Below are 21,165 nucleotides of genomic sequence, written 5' to 3'. Positions count from 1 at the left end.
TTTGCATTTGAAAATATAGACAAATAATTCAGTAAGATCAAATCTCCCCTAATGTCAGTGAGTCTGCTGGCTTTGGTGATCACTTTAGGATGTGTCTGAAGGGCCCTGAAGGCCACTAAAGGTGTTAGGTGACAATGAGACCACGTTCTGTTCTGCCTGCTGAATTTTGGCATGTGACAACACAGGCAAGGCAGGAGAAGCTCTGTCATTTTCCCCAGGGTAGAATATTCCCCCCCTGATAGCAATATGGCATTCAGCATGGCTGAAATGCTCCTTCTGGCATCTGCAAAGTCCTAGATATAAATATTGTTCCTAAAATAAACCCACAGCATTGGGACTGATGGGTACAATTACCCAGATTTCATGTGAAACAAGAAAACCAATTGTGAGCACCGGGTCTTCAGGCTGTGAATAAATTAAAGTAAGCCAAAATGCAAAAGTTTTTATTGCTGCACTGAAAGTTTTCTGGAAACAGGCTTGATTTTAGCTAAATAAATAATCTCCACAGGCCATTAAAATAATTTCTTTATTTGAGAGTATATATTTACTTCTGGAACAAATATGATTATCCAAAACAAAACCCCTGTCTTTTGTTTAAAGGAAACTATATAACCACATATACTCTGCTTCTCTTTCTCCTTTCATGGAGTGCAGAACATTTCCATGTCTATATTCATTTAAATCAGTTCAAGAAAGAAGGATTCTCAACCATGCCAAAATTTGACAGCGCTGGATACTGCACTGACCATAATGCATTAAACCTGACAAGCAGTGTTACCTACTGCAGGGAAAGGGGGAGAGAGGTTTGTCCTTTGCTCTTAAGTACAAAACTGCCACTTTGCAAATTCGAACAACATGTTCCAGACCAACAACAGATTTTCAGTATTTTTACAAAAACATTTTTCACCAAATTGCTGATTTACACATATTGCCACTTATTTTAGCTTCAAGATTTGAAAATACATAGTTAAAAAGTATTAAGGTATTTTCAGTGTTTGGAACATGCAACTATTTTGTTATGGAAAGTGAGATGCCCGATACAAATGCTGACACATCATGACAGCCACTGAAATAATGTTTCTCTGGTGCTAATGGTTGATCTGAGATTTATTTGCTACCTGGACTTTGCTAATCCTCTGGAAAAGGAAAAAAAAAAAGGGAGAAAAAAAAAGAAAAAAAAAAAAACACCTTTCAGTTCTTAAGAACAACTACCCAATTCCCAGTTCATGTAAGCAGTGACCTTAATCAACATGTGCTCTACATCAAGCACATGACTAAGAGGGATTGACTTTTGAATCAAGACCTGGATTTTGTCATCAATGTTCTGCTGCACACAGGATACTTTCATGTGCATTTGATTTTCTGTTCTAAATGCAGAGAATTTTTCTTTTCCACCCCCAGCAACAGCCAGAGGCACAGTAGATGTCAGATTTGATTTATCTCTGGCTCTGATTATTTACTACCCAAACAATGCTTTTTAGTTACTACAACTCAGCAGAGAAAAGCACTAAGCTGTATTCTATAATGTACCATAAAAACACAAAAGACCATTTCTTTTCCACCAGATACCGTGGGAATAAAGCTTCTTTGTCTTTCTGTACTATTATAAGCACATTATCTACCTGAAAACACTAAAGATAATGCATGACATCACCATTGAAGTCAGAGAACCACGGAATATTTAAATTTGCAAGAGTTCTTATAATTATGTTCTGTGTTAAGGCCTATTAAACAACTCCCAAATTACTCCTGATGTATGTCAAACTTAAAGCACAGAGCATATTCCCTAAGAATATTTCCAAATTCTCTGTCAACAACTTATTCTACTTGCATACATGTCGTAGTACCAATTCACATTCTTTGTAACTCACTATGAGCTAACAATTTTGGTATCATGCTTAGCAAAACTCCTATTTGATTCCTTTCTTAACTTTTTTAATAAAAATTGCTTATATGTATGTGTGCAGCAGTAATTTCTCCTCCTCAATCTTCTTTTCTTTTTCTCCATTTGTTTTTCTTCCTTGTTTTAAAAATTCACCATTTTTACTGCATTCTTACAAAATCTGCAGTACACGTTTCTTTCAGCTGACAAGCCTGGAAATGAACATTTCAGTTTGAGGGTTAACCAATGCAGAACACATTAAAGGCCAGCTTCTATGTGACTTAAAATTTTCAGAGCCCTGGGGAAAAGAGGAGGGATAGGAGCCATTCCTCCTAAATTGCTCATAAGTGCCTCAGTTCCCTATGGATTCCAGGGAGAAGCAGACATGTAGATCACCATTTGGTGGCCTTCAGAGGTGTCTAAATTATTCATGCAGGGTTTGGCCTGAAATAATTAAATTTACTTGTTCTTACATGAGGTAACATGCATTACATACAGCATTACATCAGCATCACACAATGAATTCCTATCCAATTTATCTTTGCCATGATGTTTTTTTTCCAACATTCCTCTTTCCTAGCAGGGATTAGCTGGCATTAGGACCTGACAAGTATGTTCCCACTCTTTTTTCTGAGTGTTTTATTCTCTGTTTCTAAAGCACACTGCTTGCATTGAGCAGCACACACTCTGATTTCAGGGAGTCTTTCCCACTTTACCAAGATAACACACTTAAGTGCAAAAAGCCTTCTCACAAGCCTTTCAAAGCTTCTGTTTTTCAAAATCACATATTGGCTTGTTTCTATCCATAAATGAAGTTTGCCCATCACCATTCTTTAGAGTTAAGACTACCAGAATGGAATGATTTATGCCTACATCATTAAAATTCCTCAGCCATATCAAGCAATCCACGTGGGCCACAGCACATGAACATATTCCATCTATATCCAGGATTAGTCCCTGGCACTATGTCCCAGAATTTTTAGGGAAAAAGAAGCTGCTTGACACAGGTTGAAGACAGGCCACAGAGCATCACCTTCCAGTGGTGGAAAGGATCCTGTTTAATTCATCAGAGTGGCCATAAAGAAGCGTGGAAGTACAAAGCACACAGTCCTTTATCTCAAGTGGAGCAGAAAAAAAGTTATTACTGCATCTCATTTGTAAGGTAGGACTTTTTTAGATCTCAGAGTTCCTATCAATACCCACAGCTGTGTGCAGCTCTATTCAATTGTCATCTAAATTCCAATTGAGCATAGATGGATGTTAAATTAAAGCCCAAACAGTCAACTAAAAAAGTCACAAAGTGACAGAATTTTACTCTGACAAAAGATGAGTTCACACTATCAGCATCTACAAAATCCCTTATGAATAAAAAAAAGGTTGTGTTCAAGCAGTTTCATAATGGATCTTTTTCCAGGGCTGAATGCAGCTGTGACACTGAAGGTGAAAAAGATAAAGTGAGAAGACTCAGCTCACTTGCAAAACCAGGAATCTGTCATCCCTGGACTTCTTTGGGGGATCTACTCTGCATCCTTTATTTTTCCTTTCTAAGCCACATTACTTCTGATGACCTGTAAAAATGTCATGTAAAATAACACCTTTTACACATATGAAATAGGTTCATGTGTATGCAAAAAATGTAGATTTACTCCTGCAAGTACTCATACAAGCATGTGATTTTCAGGCAGAATCTAGGAACCAAGTTCTGAAAATTTGCTTCTCCATGTCCACTGTATTTTCTTCAACCCATAAAGACCATTATCCTAACAAACAAAGAAATCAAATTGCCTCAGAAGAGTTTGGATTTTCAGTGAATCCACATCATATTTAGTTTTTCAAACAGGTATTGAACTTAAAAATAATATTCTTATTACATCTCCTACTTCCTCTCTAAAAAGGTACCCAATACCTAATTTTTCACTTTTCTGACCTCGCCACGCTGCGCTCCTAAAACAAATATATTCACAGCTACTTCCCAGCAGCAGTCATCAGACTGCTAGCATGGAAATGTGGATTCTCAGTGGTTCATGCACAAATAAAGCTGTTTACAGGCTTGCCAGACAAACAGCAACACCGATCCCTACAGCGTGCTTGTCCAAACGTGAGAAACAGATGCGCTTCCCCATCTCGCTGCTTGTTTGTTGCACTCTTTAAACGCTTTTCCCTATGTCTTCCCACTTAGGGCAAGGCAAGAAAAAGTAAGAAAAAGGAAAGGAAACCCCCTCTAAAAATTAAAGCAGTGGAAATGACCGTGGAAAATCACAGTTATTGTGCACAGGAAAAGATCCAAAGCAAGAATAATTGCCTGTGCTCTGCAGGGCAAGGAGTTCCTTGGGCAGAGGCACGCAGAGAGGAGAAGATTTGCTGTGCACAGACCCAGGATCAGGCACACACTCAATTCTCCAGCTCCTGACTGTCACAGCAAGGAGGTTTTGTGCATTGGAGAGCAGCATTTATTCATAATGAATAGAATTTTGCCTATCAAAAATAAATAAATTCAGTGCCTTTGAAAATTTTAACTGCAAACATCTCCATGCTTCCCAGAGGGACTCGTGTCCCTAAGTGGCTAAATTGCTTTTGGCATAGGATTTAAATTGATGGGACAAAAGGCATTTTGGAATTTTAAACCAGCATAGCACACTAATCTTAAAAATTACTCTAAAGTTTCAAGCAAGTTTTCTGCTAGGTTTTTCAGACTTCTTCATACTCCACTGGTAGGAACACAGAAAATGGTATCTCATCATTTAAAAAGAAAAATCTCCACAGATGGTATATGCACAGCACACATAAGCACTGCCAAAACTGACCTAAATGAATAAATATAGCAGCAGTCTGAGATAGCTCAGATACACGAGACTTCTATGCATTCCAGTCAGAAGTGGCAAATACAGATTTTTACAGCCATTAGAGGAAAAGAAGCAGTTGAAATTCTATATTTTAAAGACTAATTAAAAGTATAATTTTCTTTCAAATAAAACTCACTAATTTTTTCTAACTTTTTCCAATTACTTTCCTGCACTGTAGCTGGAAAGAGCTCGAGAGTTATTTAAGATAAAAGGCATTATGTAAACTCAAGGATGGGCACAATTTTTAATCAGTATTTTGTACAGTGACAGACAATTTTTTTCCAAGACCACAGTTACACAAACAGCTTGAAGCAAATAGTGTTCAATAGCTATCACCTGTGCTTTAAAATTAAAAGAACACATATTTCACTTCCTTATATTATTTCCATAAAAATTGATTAAAATAATGTAATTTATAGGCTTTACTGGGCCACAGCCAAGTTTTATTTGCTGTATTTATATATTCCTTTCTAATCTGGCTTTCTGAACCATCCATTTCCTTTCTATTGCTGCAGTAATGCTCTGTAAGTGTTCTTCTCCTTGAGCAGGAGCTGCAAGAGGAATATATTCAGAAGAAGAACGTGAACCCGTCGTGAGTGCAAGATAAAAATACCTTTCAGAAGTTATGCAATAAACACTGAGCAGTTGAATCATCAGAAGTGGTTTACTCAAGATCATAAAGAACCTACTATTATGAGTAAAAGCACATCAGTGTCTTGCTCTCCCTAAGTTACATTTTAATTAGCACACACATTGAAGTTTTATTTCAGGTGTAGGAGGTTTATTGTAAGATTTATTTACCAAACAGGGGTGATGAATCTGAAGCGGCCAACTTGAGGTATGAGGAAATAAATCTGAGCATTTCAAATACAGCAAATATGGGAATGCTCTAGTAGACTTTTTAGAAAAGAAAAACAAAAAATTCCATTAGGTTTCTCAGCATTAGTAGATGGTGGCCCTTCAACTCATTCTCTGTTTCTGCTGAGCAATTTTGCACAAATCTGTGCAGACATCAGAGCTGTGGCCTGTCCCAGGGATAAAACCCTGAATATGAGTCAGGAGCTTCACCGTGGCAGGATATCCACAGAGTTTTAACTCTTTGACCACAAAACTGTATTATTCACAAAGGAACAACTTTTTACCGTGCACACGTAACTTGTTTATTCATGCCAATAAAAAAATTTGTTTCAAAAATTTTGTTTTGTACAACTTTTTTTAATCCAGCATGATGATGTTTTCTTCTTAGACAAAGAACTCCAATTTACTGGAGCTAATTTCTTGGGTTTTACTTCTGTGCCTTTTTACTTCAAGTGGGTGCAAAAATCACAAATTGAATTTATAAACCTATTAATGAAGGGATCAGACAGCTCACAAATTTATATCCGATCTGTATTAGAAATCACGTAGGCTAATTTTAAAAGCAAAAATGCAGGCAGGTCTCATTTTTTAAAAAATTAATCAAGTGTCCCATTCAAAAAAGCTCTTATTGATGTTTATGCAAATGGAAAACAATTATGTCCATCATCACAGCTGTGATAAAACTACCCAAATAATTTCCAGAAATGAGATGTAACTAAACAAATAAAAAATGAAAGAAATGTCTTCCATCATATTGACTGTACCAAAGTGTAATTTCTCTCCCTCTTTTTATTTTTTTTTTTGAAAGTTGTCTCAAGACAGTGAAGACTTCTTGTTTAAAACATCTTTTCAAATATTTATGTTAGACATCAGCAGAAAATGTTGTGTTACAAATCCTGGCATACAGAATTGGGCCTTTATGATCCCAACTAGATCAAAATACACAATAAATATTTACATGCACTTTTTTTTATTCCTTTGAAAAATAATCAAAGGATTGTGAGGCACTTCTTGTCCTGGTATAAACACATGAACATTTTTCTCTTCTAGGTCATTTATTCTCATCTAATTCAGGGGTGTGGATAATAACTAGAAGTTAGACTGTGCTTTGTGTCAGCATTGTGGTAGTTTATTTTAAATAAATGGATGGTCCAATTCATAAACATTGAACAACTGTTCAAGAAGAAAGGGATTCTTTCCCCCTTTCCAATCCACCTTGCTTAGACACCAGCTCTTTGGGTAAGAGCCCAGCTTTTTTATCCTCTCTGTCCTACCTAACATGATAAAATCATGATTTATCCACGAAATATGTTGATGGTGGTGGAAATACTTTCTATAAAAATGATACCTTTTCATCAGTGAGGATGAAAATGCCTGAGTGTATGTAGAAAACATTGCAGAGCTAACAAGGGGGCTACTCTAGAACACAATCATTATTCCAGAATGTCTACCTGTATAAACACTGTTATTTCATGCAGGAAATTGTGCCCTTATGTAGTTTATTTTAACCTGCTTTCAAAGGAGATTAAGCTTTGCCAAAGTAATTTTTTTAGAGCAAAATAAGCATTTCTACATAAAAAGTTCAGGTGTCATGACTGGTTTTGTATATTGAAAAAATCCAAACCTTTTAATAGGAAGAAAAATTATTCTGTCGCTAATGTCAGTATGAAACTTCAGGAAAGCTCTAAAGCATTATAAAATCATTGCCCATCAAGAGTGAACCAGAAATTATATTTAAAAAAAATGAAAGCTATTTCTTGTTAATTATAGACCAAAATACTCCTGAGGTGGATTTAATGGTGCTGTTTCCACTGCCATCACCTCAGGACCTTGTTCAAAGTATTATAAACAGAGCAGAATCAGACTGATAAGGTATTCATTGTGGAGATAGTCTCTGTTATATCTCCTACAGAATCTGGTCCAACAGAGTTTGAATCTTGGATTAGGGGTTTTGGTAAGTATAGGAATATTATTTATAAAAATAATGACTAATATAACCACCACTGAAAGAAAAAAAATGCTATAGATGGTTAGAATTGAAAACATAGGAATTCTTTAAAAGCTACATTTAATTTTCCTCACCAGTGTTATTTCACTTATTTTATTTTTTCCAGTGAAGTTCAGAATTTCTTTCATGTTTTATGAACATTCAAGTCATTATGAAAATTTCTTAACTGTCTGCAGTTAGCAACACTGAAGAAATGCACTGTTCAAACCACATGGATGAACAACAAGTAGTAAGTGTTAGTTGCACAGTAAGAAAAATATGTAAGTTTGGAGAATCCTGGAGTCACTCCATGAGGAAGCTATTTTCAAAAATCTGATCTAATCATAACTTCATAATTTTTACTCATAGCAATTACCTAAAACTTACAGAAATATATTCTTCAAAATATATTATTTAAGCACATAGAAATCTACTTACATTACATTTCATTCAGAATAATACATAGAATATGAATGTTTATGTGGAAATTGGTGTATGAGTAAGTCCAATGGCTTAAGTGAAAATTCCATGATGGAACAAAAAGAAAATATGAGATTTGTATACTTATCTACATAACAATTTTTAGTAACAGCTGATGTTTTCACTTGACCAAGAAAGTCAAGTGAAATGTCCTAAACCTCCAACCACAAAAAACCAAATATCCGAATGCCCTAAACCTCCAACCACAAAGAACCAAATATCCAAATCCCCACTATATGGAGCCTCCAGCTTCAACCACGCTGCACAAGTTCAACACGTTACTGCAATTTATGTCCAATTGGTACCATTTTGTCAAATGTGTGTGATTTATGTGTATTTTATCAAATGTGTAGGGTGTGTTATCAAATGTGGACGATCAGCTCACGACCCTGGTGCCCTCCAGCTGTTTCTCTGCCTTGCTGCTCTTGGCTGTCGAGCCCAGCAAACAAAAGCACGCAGTTTACTTTCCCCACGCCTCCTTCACTCCCCATCCCTATCACAGCTAGCCTACATTAATTAGCAGCAAGCCTTTGATATGACTTTGCACAGAGTTATTTCCAGCATTGTTGCTGCTGTGCCATGTGTTTCTATGGAATGAATAGACTGTCTGGAGGAACACAGTGACACGAGCTGTGTAGGGGTTTTGTAGCACTTTTTTTTCCAGTGTGTTTTCAATTCAATTCCCCTTTTTACAACCTGGTGTTGTATTTCCTTCTTGCTGGCTTTGTGCATTGTGGGAAACTTCTCAGGGAACTATTCCATAGTCTTTTTTTTTTTTTATTCCTAAGGATGAATTCAAATTTTTCATGCTAACATGCACCACCTTCTTGATCTTTTTGAAGGTGCTGCACTGAATGCACACATTGGAAGAATCCCAGAGCAGACACACTCCTGTGGCATCATGAAAATGACATCTGCAGACACTGCCCCCTTTTTCTGGGTGCTGTTTCTAGATAATTAATTTTTTTTAAGTCCATGGATTTCTGTATTAATGCCTGGGGGGACTCTGCTTTTGCTGAAATGTTCCCTTTATCCTCATGATTTTTTCCTCTTAGGCACAGAGTCTGGTAAGGCTTTCACCTATGACAACACTTGATTATTTTAGGAGCTTCCTCTAATACACAGAAGCTGTGCTAAAGGGTTTTTTCTGACAGTTCAAATACACTCTATTGATCAATTCTCACACTGTCAAAATTGTAATAGATTGACAATCTTCCTGCATCACTTTCCTGGTCAGATGCCAGATACCTTGTTCCCAAAACCCCTAAATTACAAATGTATGTCCTATGTTGAGGCTTCTCATTGGTCTCTAATTCACAATGTTTTCTAACACATTTTTAAGTGACAAACACAACTCCTGACATTTTTTTGGTTACTAGCTCTTGTTAGAAGCTGAAAATTAACAAAACACATAATCAACTGACTCTTTTCTAACTGTTTTAGTCAATTTTTTCAACAACATCCTCTTCCATTTTTCACACATTTATTTAAAATGGTTACCTGGGATGGGTGCTATGCCTGCCTTTCTCTGTCCCTCCCTGGGTAAATACAAATACAAAGTTTAGAATCTCTGCCACATCCTTGTCCTCACTAACTGCACCTCAAGAGACTCACCAATTCTACCCGACCCTACTACACCTGGTATTTTGAAGTTATCTATATTGTTTGCATCCCTTTGGCTATTTTGCTCTAAGGTGTCCCTTTTATTTTCACTAATTACTATCCTCAACGTCACTAGCTAGAATTTCTGCTTTTTTCTGATCACTTGTCGAGAATCTTTTTTTTTTTTTTGTTAAGACACCTTTTAAATTCAAATAGTTTTGCATTCTGCAATACACCTTTTATTCTTTGCTGCTCATTTTCCATGTGGACATTTTCAAACATGCTTCAACTTTTTGTACAGTGTTTTTGCTTAATATGAAGGTTCTGTTTCACACATTTTGATTATTTCTTTTAAAAAGTCATTCTGCAGACAAACTGATTTTGACATGGTCTTCTATGATAAGAAGTTGAATTTAATTTTTTTTAAGTGCAATTACCCAGTGAATCAACTAAGGTTCCTTCCAAAATCAACTTCCTTTTATATACTTTTCTTACCTCATTCATTTAATACATTATTAATAATAAAACATTTACTCATTTCTACAATTAGTGCTCACTTTGTTTTTGTTGTTCCTGTTCTTTGCTATAAAATTATAATCGAAAACACAGAAAAAGAAAAAAAAAAAAACACAAAACAAAACCAAAAAAAGCCCTCATCAAAATAAGGGAAAACAAACCAGAGAAGCATTACTCTTGTTTTATAGAAATTTTAGTTTTGAGGTTCAAGAAAAAAAAGGCAAAACTAAATCTGGATTCTCAAGCGTGGATTATGTAATAACACTCATTTATATTGGTTACTTCTGATATTTTACTTCCAATTGTTTATGCCCTTGTGCCAGGAAAGTGCAAGATGTAGATCAATGCCTCTATGTAAAGACATTGTTCAACAAAACTACTTATGTTAGTGTAACAAAATTTAAAATCCCCAAACTATCAATTAAATAAGTATGTCATTGCTATTTGAAATTAAACTCCCAGGCCTAAAACAAAGCAGAGCAGAACTACCATTGTGGTGTCACCAGATAACAATCATCACTGCAACACCCATCCTGCACCAGCACCATCTAAAGATGCTACCAAACTTGTTACATTAAAATTAGATTTTTAACTGAGGTCACAGTGATGAAATCAATGCTGCTAGATTGTGCCTTAGTGTTGAAGAATATTTTGTAGAAATAAATCATGAAAGATCAGTTCAGCAAAGACTGAAATTTGTTAGGCTGTACTGAAATTTCACACCGGTCTTTAGAATATGACTGGATAATTGGCACGTCCCATCTTAGCCCAAAATAAGTAATTCAGCCATAAAATGAGCTGATTGTCTCAGGACAGGTTTTTAGGAATGGCCTTCACAGATCAGAACTGATAGCCAAATTTAAAGTTGTCAGTAAAGTGAATGTAAGGAGAAGAGTGGTAAAAAGACTTCTCCTAAATGAATGAAAGTACCAGGACAGCCAATTTAGAAGGGAGGACTGTGCTAAGAATGATCTGTGCCAAAGATCTTCACATGTCAGGACTGCCAGCACACCACCCCTCAGAACAACTAAATGCTTCAGGAAATTAAATAAATTAATACCATTCAGAGAGAATCTTTTCTCTTTTACCCCCAATCTGCTATCCTAAAAGATCTCTGTTGCTTTAAAACAGGGTGAATATTGCAGTGTTAATGTCTTTGGCTTATTTGGGTGAGATAAACATCATAAATTCTCAAAGTCAAGGAAATTACAGTCTCTAATAAAACACAGAATGCATCAAATAGAATGAAAAAGACATATTAGATCAAAGTGCTATTCAAGGGTTCTACAGCTGGCTCAGACTCCAAAAGGAATTACGAAGGTCTCTGAGATCTATCACACTCTTTAATGCCACATAACCATATTCAAAAGGTGACTAAAGAAAGAGGCAAGATTTTGGAATGAGACAGAAGGTACAGAGGAGCACTGACAAGAGTCAATACTATGTAGGCTGAAAGATGATCAGACTGAGGGCTATTCCTTCCAAACTACGTAAACATCTACTTCAAAATAATATACATACTGTTTATTCACAAGATACTTCTCAGTTATAGAAAGAAGATCCCAGAAGCTCTCTCAATTTAACTCTAGTCTTAGAAAACATTAGCCTGGCAACACCAATGTTTAAATCATTTACTGAGGAAAATTTTGGAAATAATCCAGCAGCAGAAAACAAAATTGAGCGACTCCCCTGTGGCATTCAAATTCTCTGAAAAAATCCCTTTGCCCAGGATTTTTCTCCTGGGAAGCTGAAAGGACTCAGAGAAAAGGAAAACAATTCTTATCTCATTTGCTTCTTCTGTGTTGTGCTAATGTGGAATGTGTTTGGAGATTGTTTACCCACAGGTGATTGTTTCATTGGATTCTGCTGTGAGTTGTTTTGACTCTAGCAAAAGTCACGAGTTTTCATTATTATCTTTTTAGCACTGAGTAAGTATCCTTTCTGTATTCTTTAGTATAGTTAGTATACTATTCTTTAATATAATTTAGTATAATAAAGTAATAAAATAGCCTTCTGAGAACATGGAGCCAGATTCATCATTCCTGCCTTCATCAGGGCAACCCTGCAAACACAGTAACTCCCCCACTAATATTAGCTAACACTTTTGTTGCTGACAATGATGTCACACTAAAAACAAGTAAGATTTTGTCTTTTATTAAAAAAAGCCCTGAACAATGCCTTCTTCACTGGTACCTGAATCCAATAGAAGCCATCTCCCCCCCACCATTCCTAAGATTGTGCCTGTATTATTCCTAGCATGAAAAGCAGAAAGAGCTGATTTTTGCTCCTGCAAAGGGAACTCTTCCAGAGAGCTTTTTGAGTAGTACTTACTCAAATATGGTGGTTTGTAAGGCGCTCGTGTATTAGACAGCAGTCCATCGAACTCCTTCCTCTCCAGACTGTTGTGAAGGGCCTTCTCTTTGCCAAAGGTGGAGAAGGACCTTTCTGCCCCGGGCTGGGCTTCTGGTGTTTCAAACACTTCAGTGTCTGGAACGGAGTCCATGCCAGGTACGTGCAGATTGCTGCGGTAATCCGCAGCTTGGCGTCCATCGGATGGAACAAAGGAAGGCATCCAGCACCGATCCGAGTGGCCCAGTGCTTTACATTCCTCTGTGCAGTTGGAGAAGAGATCCATGCCTGCAAGCATGAAAGGAAAAGAGACTACAGATATAAGCTTCGGCATCGTGAGCAGCTGCTGACAGATAAGAGAGATTATGCCAAGGAAAGAGGAGCGGAAAGAGAAATGCCATAAGAGCTTCTTCTGCTAGTTTCATCTCCTCAACAACAACACAAAAAAAATCTAGCTGTCCAGTCTTCAGAAGTCAAAGACACCCTATAACATGAATAACTAAATGCCAGAATGTCTCACACACAAAAATACCACAAGAAGAACAGCATCAGAGGTTCTGTCTCATAAAATCCCACCACTTAGAACCCATTCATACAAGGTTTGATTCTGCTTGTAGGTTGATGTCTGTGGTTCACTGGTTGAAAAATACCTGCTTAAGAACACACAGGAATTGTTTCTACATAAATGGGTCTCTGACCAAAGAAATTGAAAGTCTGGACTTAGAAATCACAGATTTCAGTTATGAAATGAAAGCTTAATGAGTCCTATAAAAGAACTGTCTGTGCGTACATCGGTATACAGATGGAGCCCATTGATATTAAAAGCAGATGTTACAAAGTAGGAACTGAGCTTTCAAGCGATCAGGAGAGCTTATTCAATCATTACATCACTTTTTCAGAGACAGTTTTCATTGCTGCTGCAGTAGACCTTGCTATTAACAAGTCAACCAAGAAATGGGACAGAACCCTGTAATAAAATACTGTAATTAGCAGTACAAAGGCAACTGCAGTCCAGTGTGATGTGGCTGTGGATACTATTGAAAAAATTGTTAATGCTTTCCCTACATAAGCAAACAATTATCCATATCAACACCAAACTGTTTGCTTACAAATCCTTTAATGCTATTAAGATCTCAAATGACAAGCTATGCTGCTTTTGACTACTTTCAGAGCAGCCTTCCAAAGGAATACTTCCTGGCTGAGAGTCACGAAGTCATTGGATTATACTGGAGAGGAATGGCGTATGAAATCATAGGAGCAGAGTTAAAATAAACACCAGCATCTGCAAATTGGTTTGTCCTGCTTTTGGGTGGGACAGAGTTCATTTTCTCCCTCGTGGTTTGGTACAGTGCCACGTTTTGGATTTAATATGAAAATAATGTTGGTAACACATTAATTTTTTGGTAGTTGCTCAGTAGTGCTTACACTAAACCAGTGACATTTCAGTGTCCCATGCTCTGCCAGTGAGGAAATGCACAAGAAGCTGAGAGGGAGCATGGCCAGGACAGCTATTCAAAGGGCTATTCCATACCAGAGAATACCATGCCGACTATATAAACTGAGAGGTGGCCAACCATTGCTCAGGGCTGGGCTGAGCATCAATCAGTGCCTGGTGAGCAAGTGTAGTGTCCATCATTTCTCTGCCTTCAATTCCTCTCTCTTTGTCCATTTTGTTATTATTATATTTCAATTATTAAGCTAGTCCTATCTCAGCCCACAAATTCACTTTTTTCTGATTCTCCTTCCCATCCCAGGAGAATGAGCAAGCAACTGTGTGGGGCTTAGATTCTGTTTGGGTTAAATCAATACAATCTTCAATATCACACTAAAAAAAAAAAGCTCCTTTTCTTGTATTTATAAAGAGAACTGAGCATCTCAGCTGCGTATCAAAACTGAACTAAATCTGTTATAAACACTGCACTTACAAGCACTTCATTAGAATTACAAAAAAAATAACGTTCCTTGTAACAGAAACAGGAAAAAAATTTGAACAGCTGTAATATAGAAAAGAACACAGCCTTAAGCTGTGCCAGGGGAGGTCTGGGTTGGACATCAGGAGGAATTCCCACTCAGAAATGGAACAGGGAGGTGTTTAAGGAAAGACTCAAGGATGTGCCTTGAACTTTAGGGATGTGGCACTCAGTGCCATGGTCTGGTTGACAAGGTGGTGTTAGGGCACAGGTTGGATTTCAATGATTTCAAAGATTTTCCAACCTAGCTGATTCTTGTAATAAGATTCATGTAATGTAGCTCATTTACCAGGGAACATTGTAAAGAACTGGATTAGCTTGATCTCCAGTGTGAGGATTAGTATTAAGAATTCTACCACAATTTTAAACTCTAATTTGAATTATATTAATAATATTTATGTAATATCTCCTACTACAAAAAAAAAAAAACAATCTCCTCAGAAAGGAACAATGATTACGAGCTATCAACAAGTGCTTGAATAAGAAAGGCAATCATTTAGACAGAAAAAAAAATCAAGAGGAAATGAGAAATAAAAGGTTTTTGTCTCTGATTAATCTCACTTTATAATGACTTTCTAATTTTAAATTAAGCAATATACAATGCCAGGTCCAGTTTCGATTAGAAACTTGCCTTGATAATTGGCATGCAGAAGCCTGAAAATAAATTTCTGATCAGTGAACTGTTGAAGAATGCAAATGTGAACTGCAGAACTGCTTAAGGAATCAGATGAAGATCATCAGGCAAAGAGAAAAATAGTGCAAATGTAAATTCTGTACTGGTAGTAGCTATCAAAGACTGAAAAGAAATATTTAGATGCAGGCTTCCCAGAAAGAAATTAGTATCTAACAATGTTTATAAAACCGTGCATGTATCTTATGTATTGAAATATCTGAAGAAAAATATGTTTTGCCTTTCCAAAGACTTAAGGGACAATAAACAAAAAAAGTTATTTCAATTTGCAGACTTCTTGGCAAAGCTACATGTAAAAAACAAATAGCCCTACATTTAACAAGAAAATAATTACAGTTCCATTTTGCTGATATTGTATCAGTGACCATATTAATTGAACATTTCTTGAAAGACAGGAGGAGAAAGAAAAACTTAAAGGTAAATATTAAATTATATTCTTTAGTCTATGGGAAGGGAAAGATTAGAAAAATATTGTTTTAAATATAAACATTCAGGTATATACCCTTTTCTTCCCTTCATGGATCTTTATTCCACCTGGAAAATTACCCTCCATTTTACTATTTTGTTCTCACATCAGCTGCTAAACTGCAAAATGTCTCTATACAAATATTTTTTTTGTTCCCTTTTGAATACTGCTTGTCTACTGCAGTGCACTGAATAGTATTATATAACAGCTTATTATAAAAGAGATGTTATAGCCACTATAAATCAGTATTCTTAATAAACAAAGTAATGAATGCAGGGGATATAAAATGTGAGCTTGTACTGAAAACTTTTTCTCTCTTTGAGAGGAGAACTTGTAAAAAGAAAAAAACCCAAATTATATACATTGGAATTTAAATATACCCTGCTGGAGCACATAGCTAAATGTAAATGCTTGTTTAGAATGGGAACAAAATGTTCAGAGAGGCAAGGGTTAGGAATTGTTCCAGCCTGAAGCAGTCACAACAGCCCCTAAGAGTTTAACAGGTGCAGAACCAAGCCCTTGGGTTCAGCATTTTGACAGAAAAGAAATTCAAATTAGCAGCTTATTTTCAAAATCCCTGGGCAGCCATGCAATTTACACTGCCTGTGGTATGAATGCTGGCTATTCTTCCCCACCTTTTTCCTGTGGGTCATGGTATAGAATTTTCTGGCTCTAATTGAAAAACATTTAACACACGGTTGGGGAAAAGCAAGGGCTATTTGTGGCTTTCCAAGAAGGAAGGACATAGCATGGTGAAGAAGGGAGACACTCAGCAGAGAACTCCTCCATAGCCCAGGAATCATGCTCTTGATTTATAACAAAATGTGCAGTAGTTTAACACCTCCATCTCCTCTCCCTCATAAATCTGGTTTTATGTATATATATATATATATATATATATATATATATGATCCTTCTGTACTAAACTATCCATCATAATTACACATCCACATTAAAGAAAAACCCTTTGTATTTTGATTTTTCCCTTAGTTACGCTGTTCAACCTTGCACACACAGACAAACTGAGATTTTAAAGGTGACTCTGAATGAGGAATTTCAAATGTCCTTTGTGGATACAAACAGACAGGACAGTGCACAGAAATTCTGACAGGGATCAGCATTGCACTATTCCAAATGCAGCATGCACAGAACAACTCATGGCAAAGGCCACCAGCTCACTCCTATTTTATTACCAGAGGGGCCAGTGGAAAATATGAACTCTCCCACAACCCTGAATTTGCAGATTTTAAAGGAAAACAAACCCCTGTCCCTCCCTCAAAAGCTGCCAAAAACTAGGAAAGGTGTTATTTAGGTTTGATGTCTGAAGTACCTGAGCTCAGGTGCTTTGAACCACACACTTGGCAGCACTGCATTCTGGAAGCGCATTCCCAATTTGCTTCCTTTTCATATTTCAAAAGGAGAAAAAGCAAAATTTCTCTGTGAGTTTTAATTGGTTTGAAAGACTGTTTTGTCAAGGCAAAAATTTAGGCCTAAATTAATTTTTAAATAATGCGTCCTTTCTCAAATTAACTAAGGGAGAAGAACCATACACCAAGACCAACAAGTGAACACTTTCATGTGCATTACTCAGTAAAAGATGTAACAAAAATTAAAAATACAAATTAAATGCTGACAAAGTATTTGTTGCAATACAATTATTGAGAGGGCTTTCTTCCCAATGTGTGCAAGTTTTTTTTCAGAACCTTTCCTTTTACCTGGAAAGAAATTACATTTCTGTTTCTCCTGTGCTAGTTAAATGTGAGATAGGTGTGATGTAGGGAACCGGAACTTCTCAGAGCTCCCATTCCCAGAACAACTATCCATTTGGTCAGATTATCAACGAGTAAGTATCTCATTTCCCATGATTCATGTTTTGTATTGGTAAATAAGGATAAGGATGCTAACCTACTCGGTAGTCATCTACTTTAGAATCGGACTTTAAGAAACAAAGTTATTATCACTGATTCTTGCTAAGTAATTGGTGTGCTGCCTTGGATAAAACTGGCTTCATCTGCATCAGAACATGAATAAAGACTCAAATATCTTGAATATTCAGCTCTTCTAAATCTCAGCTTCAAAGGCCTGTCTGGACCACTGAGATGTCAACATTATGAAGCTTGCAGGCCAAGGAAGAAGAGGGGAAAAAAACTCCTCAAAAAAATAAAAAGAAATAGAAATAGCACTTAGCTTCAGCCAAAGCACTTTTTTAAGCCATTTTCATGTACACTCTCACTTTATCTGAGATAGACTTTTTGCCCAAGTGATCTTCACAACAGGATTTAGCTGTCAGTCTGCATAGGCTCAGAGGAAATACTGATTTTCTCTGTCCCTTTATCACTGAAATTCTTCTTCTGACCTCTCTTACTCTTCTCCTTATGGACACTGAAATATTGCAGCTCTTTTGCCATAATGAACCCTCTTGGCATTCAGCTGATCTGCACTGAAAAGGTGTGAGCCAGTGTTTCACCCTGTGCCTCTGCATTAAACCCTTACCAGTTCCCTTCAAAAAATCCAACAGGAAAAGCCTAATTTCAGGTTTCAGCCAGTCCCCAATGTAAACTGTCCAAAAACAGATCAAAAAAATGCATTTTATAGGATATACAAGGCAGGATATTTTAATGCATTTTACAGGATATACAAGGCAGTGCATCTACTTGGCTCCTCATCTTGGGCCTTCCTCCCTGAAATGCCTCTGAGATACTGTGCCAATTTCATGAAAAAAAAAAAAGGGTAAAACACTCTGAAGGACTCTGCTTGGGAAAGTAGCTAGTGAGCAACCACACGAAATAAATTGATGGCACGAGTCCAAATCTTACAGGACAGGTGTCTAATCATACAATTTAAATGTACACACATGCAGAGCATTAATTGGCACCCAAGCTGGCAGTTTCACAAGGGAGGCCAAGAAATTAATCAACCATGGGAAATAAACTAACCTCGTGCTTGAGAATCACTCCTACAGAGCATGGCTGAAATGCAGTGTGTTAGTAAGAGGTAGAAGTGTTGTGTGAGTTGTGTTTGCTCTAAAACAAGTAGCAGCTTTTCTCTCAAACATTTTCAAGGAAGAGCACAGGTCATTAGAACCTAGAGGTTGAGAAACCTCTCCTTTGTTTGCCAAAATCCTCCAGCACTTCTTCACCTTTGTGAAGTCATTTATTTCAAAAAGCTCAGATTATTAACCCAGTCAATGAAATAAGTACTCAATCCACAAAAAGTCTGGATCTTGAGCATCTCTCTCCTGCCAAAAGCAGATGCCAGTCCTTTAGAATTTTGTCAGTGTAAAGGCAGGTAATAATGTGGATAATTATGAGCCATTTATATGTTACTTTAATGGGAAAAATATGATTCCCTTACATGCATTTCAGCACATTTAAACCATGATTAAATCACTTTTAAGAAAACATATTTTGTGAAAAGGCAAACTATGATCCAATATCAAAACCCAAGAAAACATTTTATGATACATAGAGCAGCATAGTTCAGATTTTTCACTAAATTCTACAAGATAAAGCTGTGGCAGCATGATGGGTTTTCATCCTACATGTTTTCCTTCCCAATTAATAACTGACCATGGCACCACAGTTTGGATAGCAATGGACTGCTACAGAATAGTTACTTGTGTGCCCCAGGACTGCTCACCAGTGACACAGGTCCTGTGCTGAACAGCAAAATGATGTTTTGCTGCTGACTGAAACTGCTGGGGAATGAGTTTTGTCTGCCAGTGTGAATTACCTACTCAATATTTTTCAGGTGCTTTTGAAAACAAATATGATGCTGCATAGTATCAGGTAACATCTTGGGGAAAAAATAAGACAGCCCAAACTGCTGCCACACAATCAATGTGTTTTCCTTCAGTAATTTAGAAATAATTGATTATAGAGCATCAGAATGACCAATGCAATTAAAAAGGCATTCCCTCTATACTTCCTGTAGCCATTTGAGATCAAACAAGATTTATGCTCCTTTTTCCCCCATAAAATTCATCCCCAAAAGCTCGCAGCAAGAGTGAAGATTTATGTCAAAATATCTTGTCATCACTGAGGTAAAAGGGCACACTCTTTGCATTTAGGCAGCATGATTCAGCCTAAAACTTACAGGAAAAGTAGATAATATGTGTGAAGAAGATTAAAGCAGTTTCTACAGAGATCTGTATTGAAATATTTATCTGGGACTAGCATTAAAAAATGGTGCATGCAAATTATTCTCAAATCTCAGTAGCAATATATGAAATAGGTGTATTCTGAGTTTTCAGTTCAAACTACTAATTGTGAGTAGACCAAGACTAATTGTCAGCTTTCATTACTGACTATGTGATCACCACTGAAGACACAGAAGTTCACATCAGATTCTTAAATGATTTGAAATTATTTAAAAGTTATTATTTAAAACAGAACAGTTTTTCTCCACTATTTGATAAAATGCAAGTAAAGAAGAATTTACCCCACTAAGGATCAATGCCAAACATGACAAGAATTCATAGTCTACTTTTAAAATGGAGGGAAAGCATAAAGAACAGAGGCACAGCAATACCAGCACAGAATGCATCTAAAAGAAAATAGCTTTCAGTTGATGTGCAACTATGTGATTATGTTCCCACCATCAGTCAAAGCCAGCCCCTTCTGCAGATGTTTATTCTTTTCTCTCCTGTTTGGTTATTATGGTTCATTATGTTGAGGGACTAAGCTGATTGAAATGTTCATGGAGATGACTGCTGCAGTAAAATGCGTAAAAGAGGAGGAAAAAAATAAAAAAAAAAAAAGGAATGCAGGGAGGGCAGAAGGAGAGAGAACTTTTTATAACTCAGTAGCCCTGATTGCTGCATCAGAAACAGTGCAAAAGAAAGGCTGGGGGAAGGCTAAATACATGGCTTTTTCGAACAATAATAAATCATACACCATATATAGGCCAAAAATGAAAGAGGCTCTGTGTTCAGATGTAAACTTCTGGCAAGACCTGGTTTGTTGTCAGGTTCCCAGACACAAAATAGACACTCTGTTCACTAAGCATGAAGCCCTGCAAGGAGCAGGGAGCTCCAGAGAGACTCTTGGCTCTTCTCAAGTCTCATTAGGTCTGCATATTAATGACTTGCAGCAATAGAAAGAGGCCCTGTGGCAGCCTCCTCTTCCCCTGGTGCCTGGGTTTCCCATCCTTAAGGGCACAGCAACTGCAGCAGCAAGAAAATAGGGGACATTACCAGAGCAGGAGGGTGAGGCAGCACTGCTGTGACAGCACTGGGTCCCCTGCCCTGCTGCAGGGGTGGGGGGAGTAAAAAAAAGCAGAATTGAGAGTGTTTTGTATGACACGGTTGTAGCAAATCTTTATATGTGACAGAGCACAAAGGAAACAAGGGGAAAGGCACAAAGATGTACCAGACCTGGGGAGGCTGTGGTAGGAAAGAAAGCCCAGCATTTGTAGCTAAAATGCAGTGAGAGGGTGAGTGTGAATTCTAATGCACAGGCTCTGAACAAATGTTCCTTTCAGAGGCAAACTGACAGTATGGGAACTGAGACAGCAAGCCCTA

At 37.1% G+C, this 21,165-nt stretch overlaps 1 protein-coding gene across 2 annotated transcripts in view; it reads right to left on the bottom strand.

Moving 5' to 3' along the window:
- Positions 1-21,165, bottom strand: part of PCDH10 (protocadherin 10) — a 34,511-nt gene that overhangs the window by 6,723 nt on the left and 6,623 nt on the right. For both annotated transcript variants that reach the window (XM_058024899.1, XM_058024900.1), the window contains exon 4: positions 12,500-12,805. In XM_058024899.1, coding sequence (XP_057880882.1) covers positions 12,500-12,805 — 306 coding nt within the window. The remainder of the gene's footprint in view (positions 1-12,499; positions 12,806-21,165) is intronic.

The sequence above is a fragment of the Melospiza georgiana genome, chromosome 5 (assembly GCF_028018845.1).
Source record: "Melospiza georgiana isolate bMelGeo1 chromosome 5, bMelGeo1.pri, whole genome shotgun sequence".
Lineage (NCBI taxonomy): Eukaryota > Metazoa > Chordata > Aves > Passeriformes > Passerellidae > Melospiza > Melospiza georgiana.
This window is presented reverse-complemented; position numbering and strand designations above follow the sequence as displayed.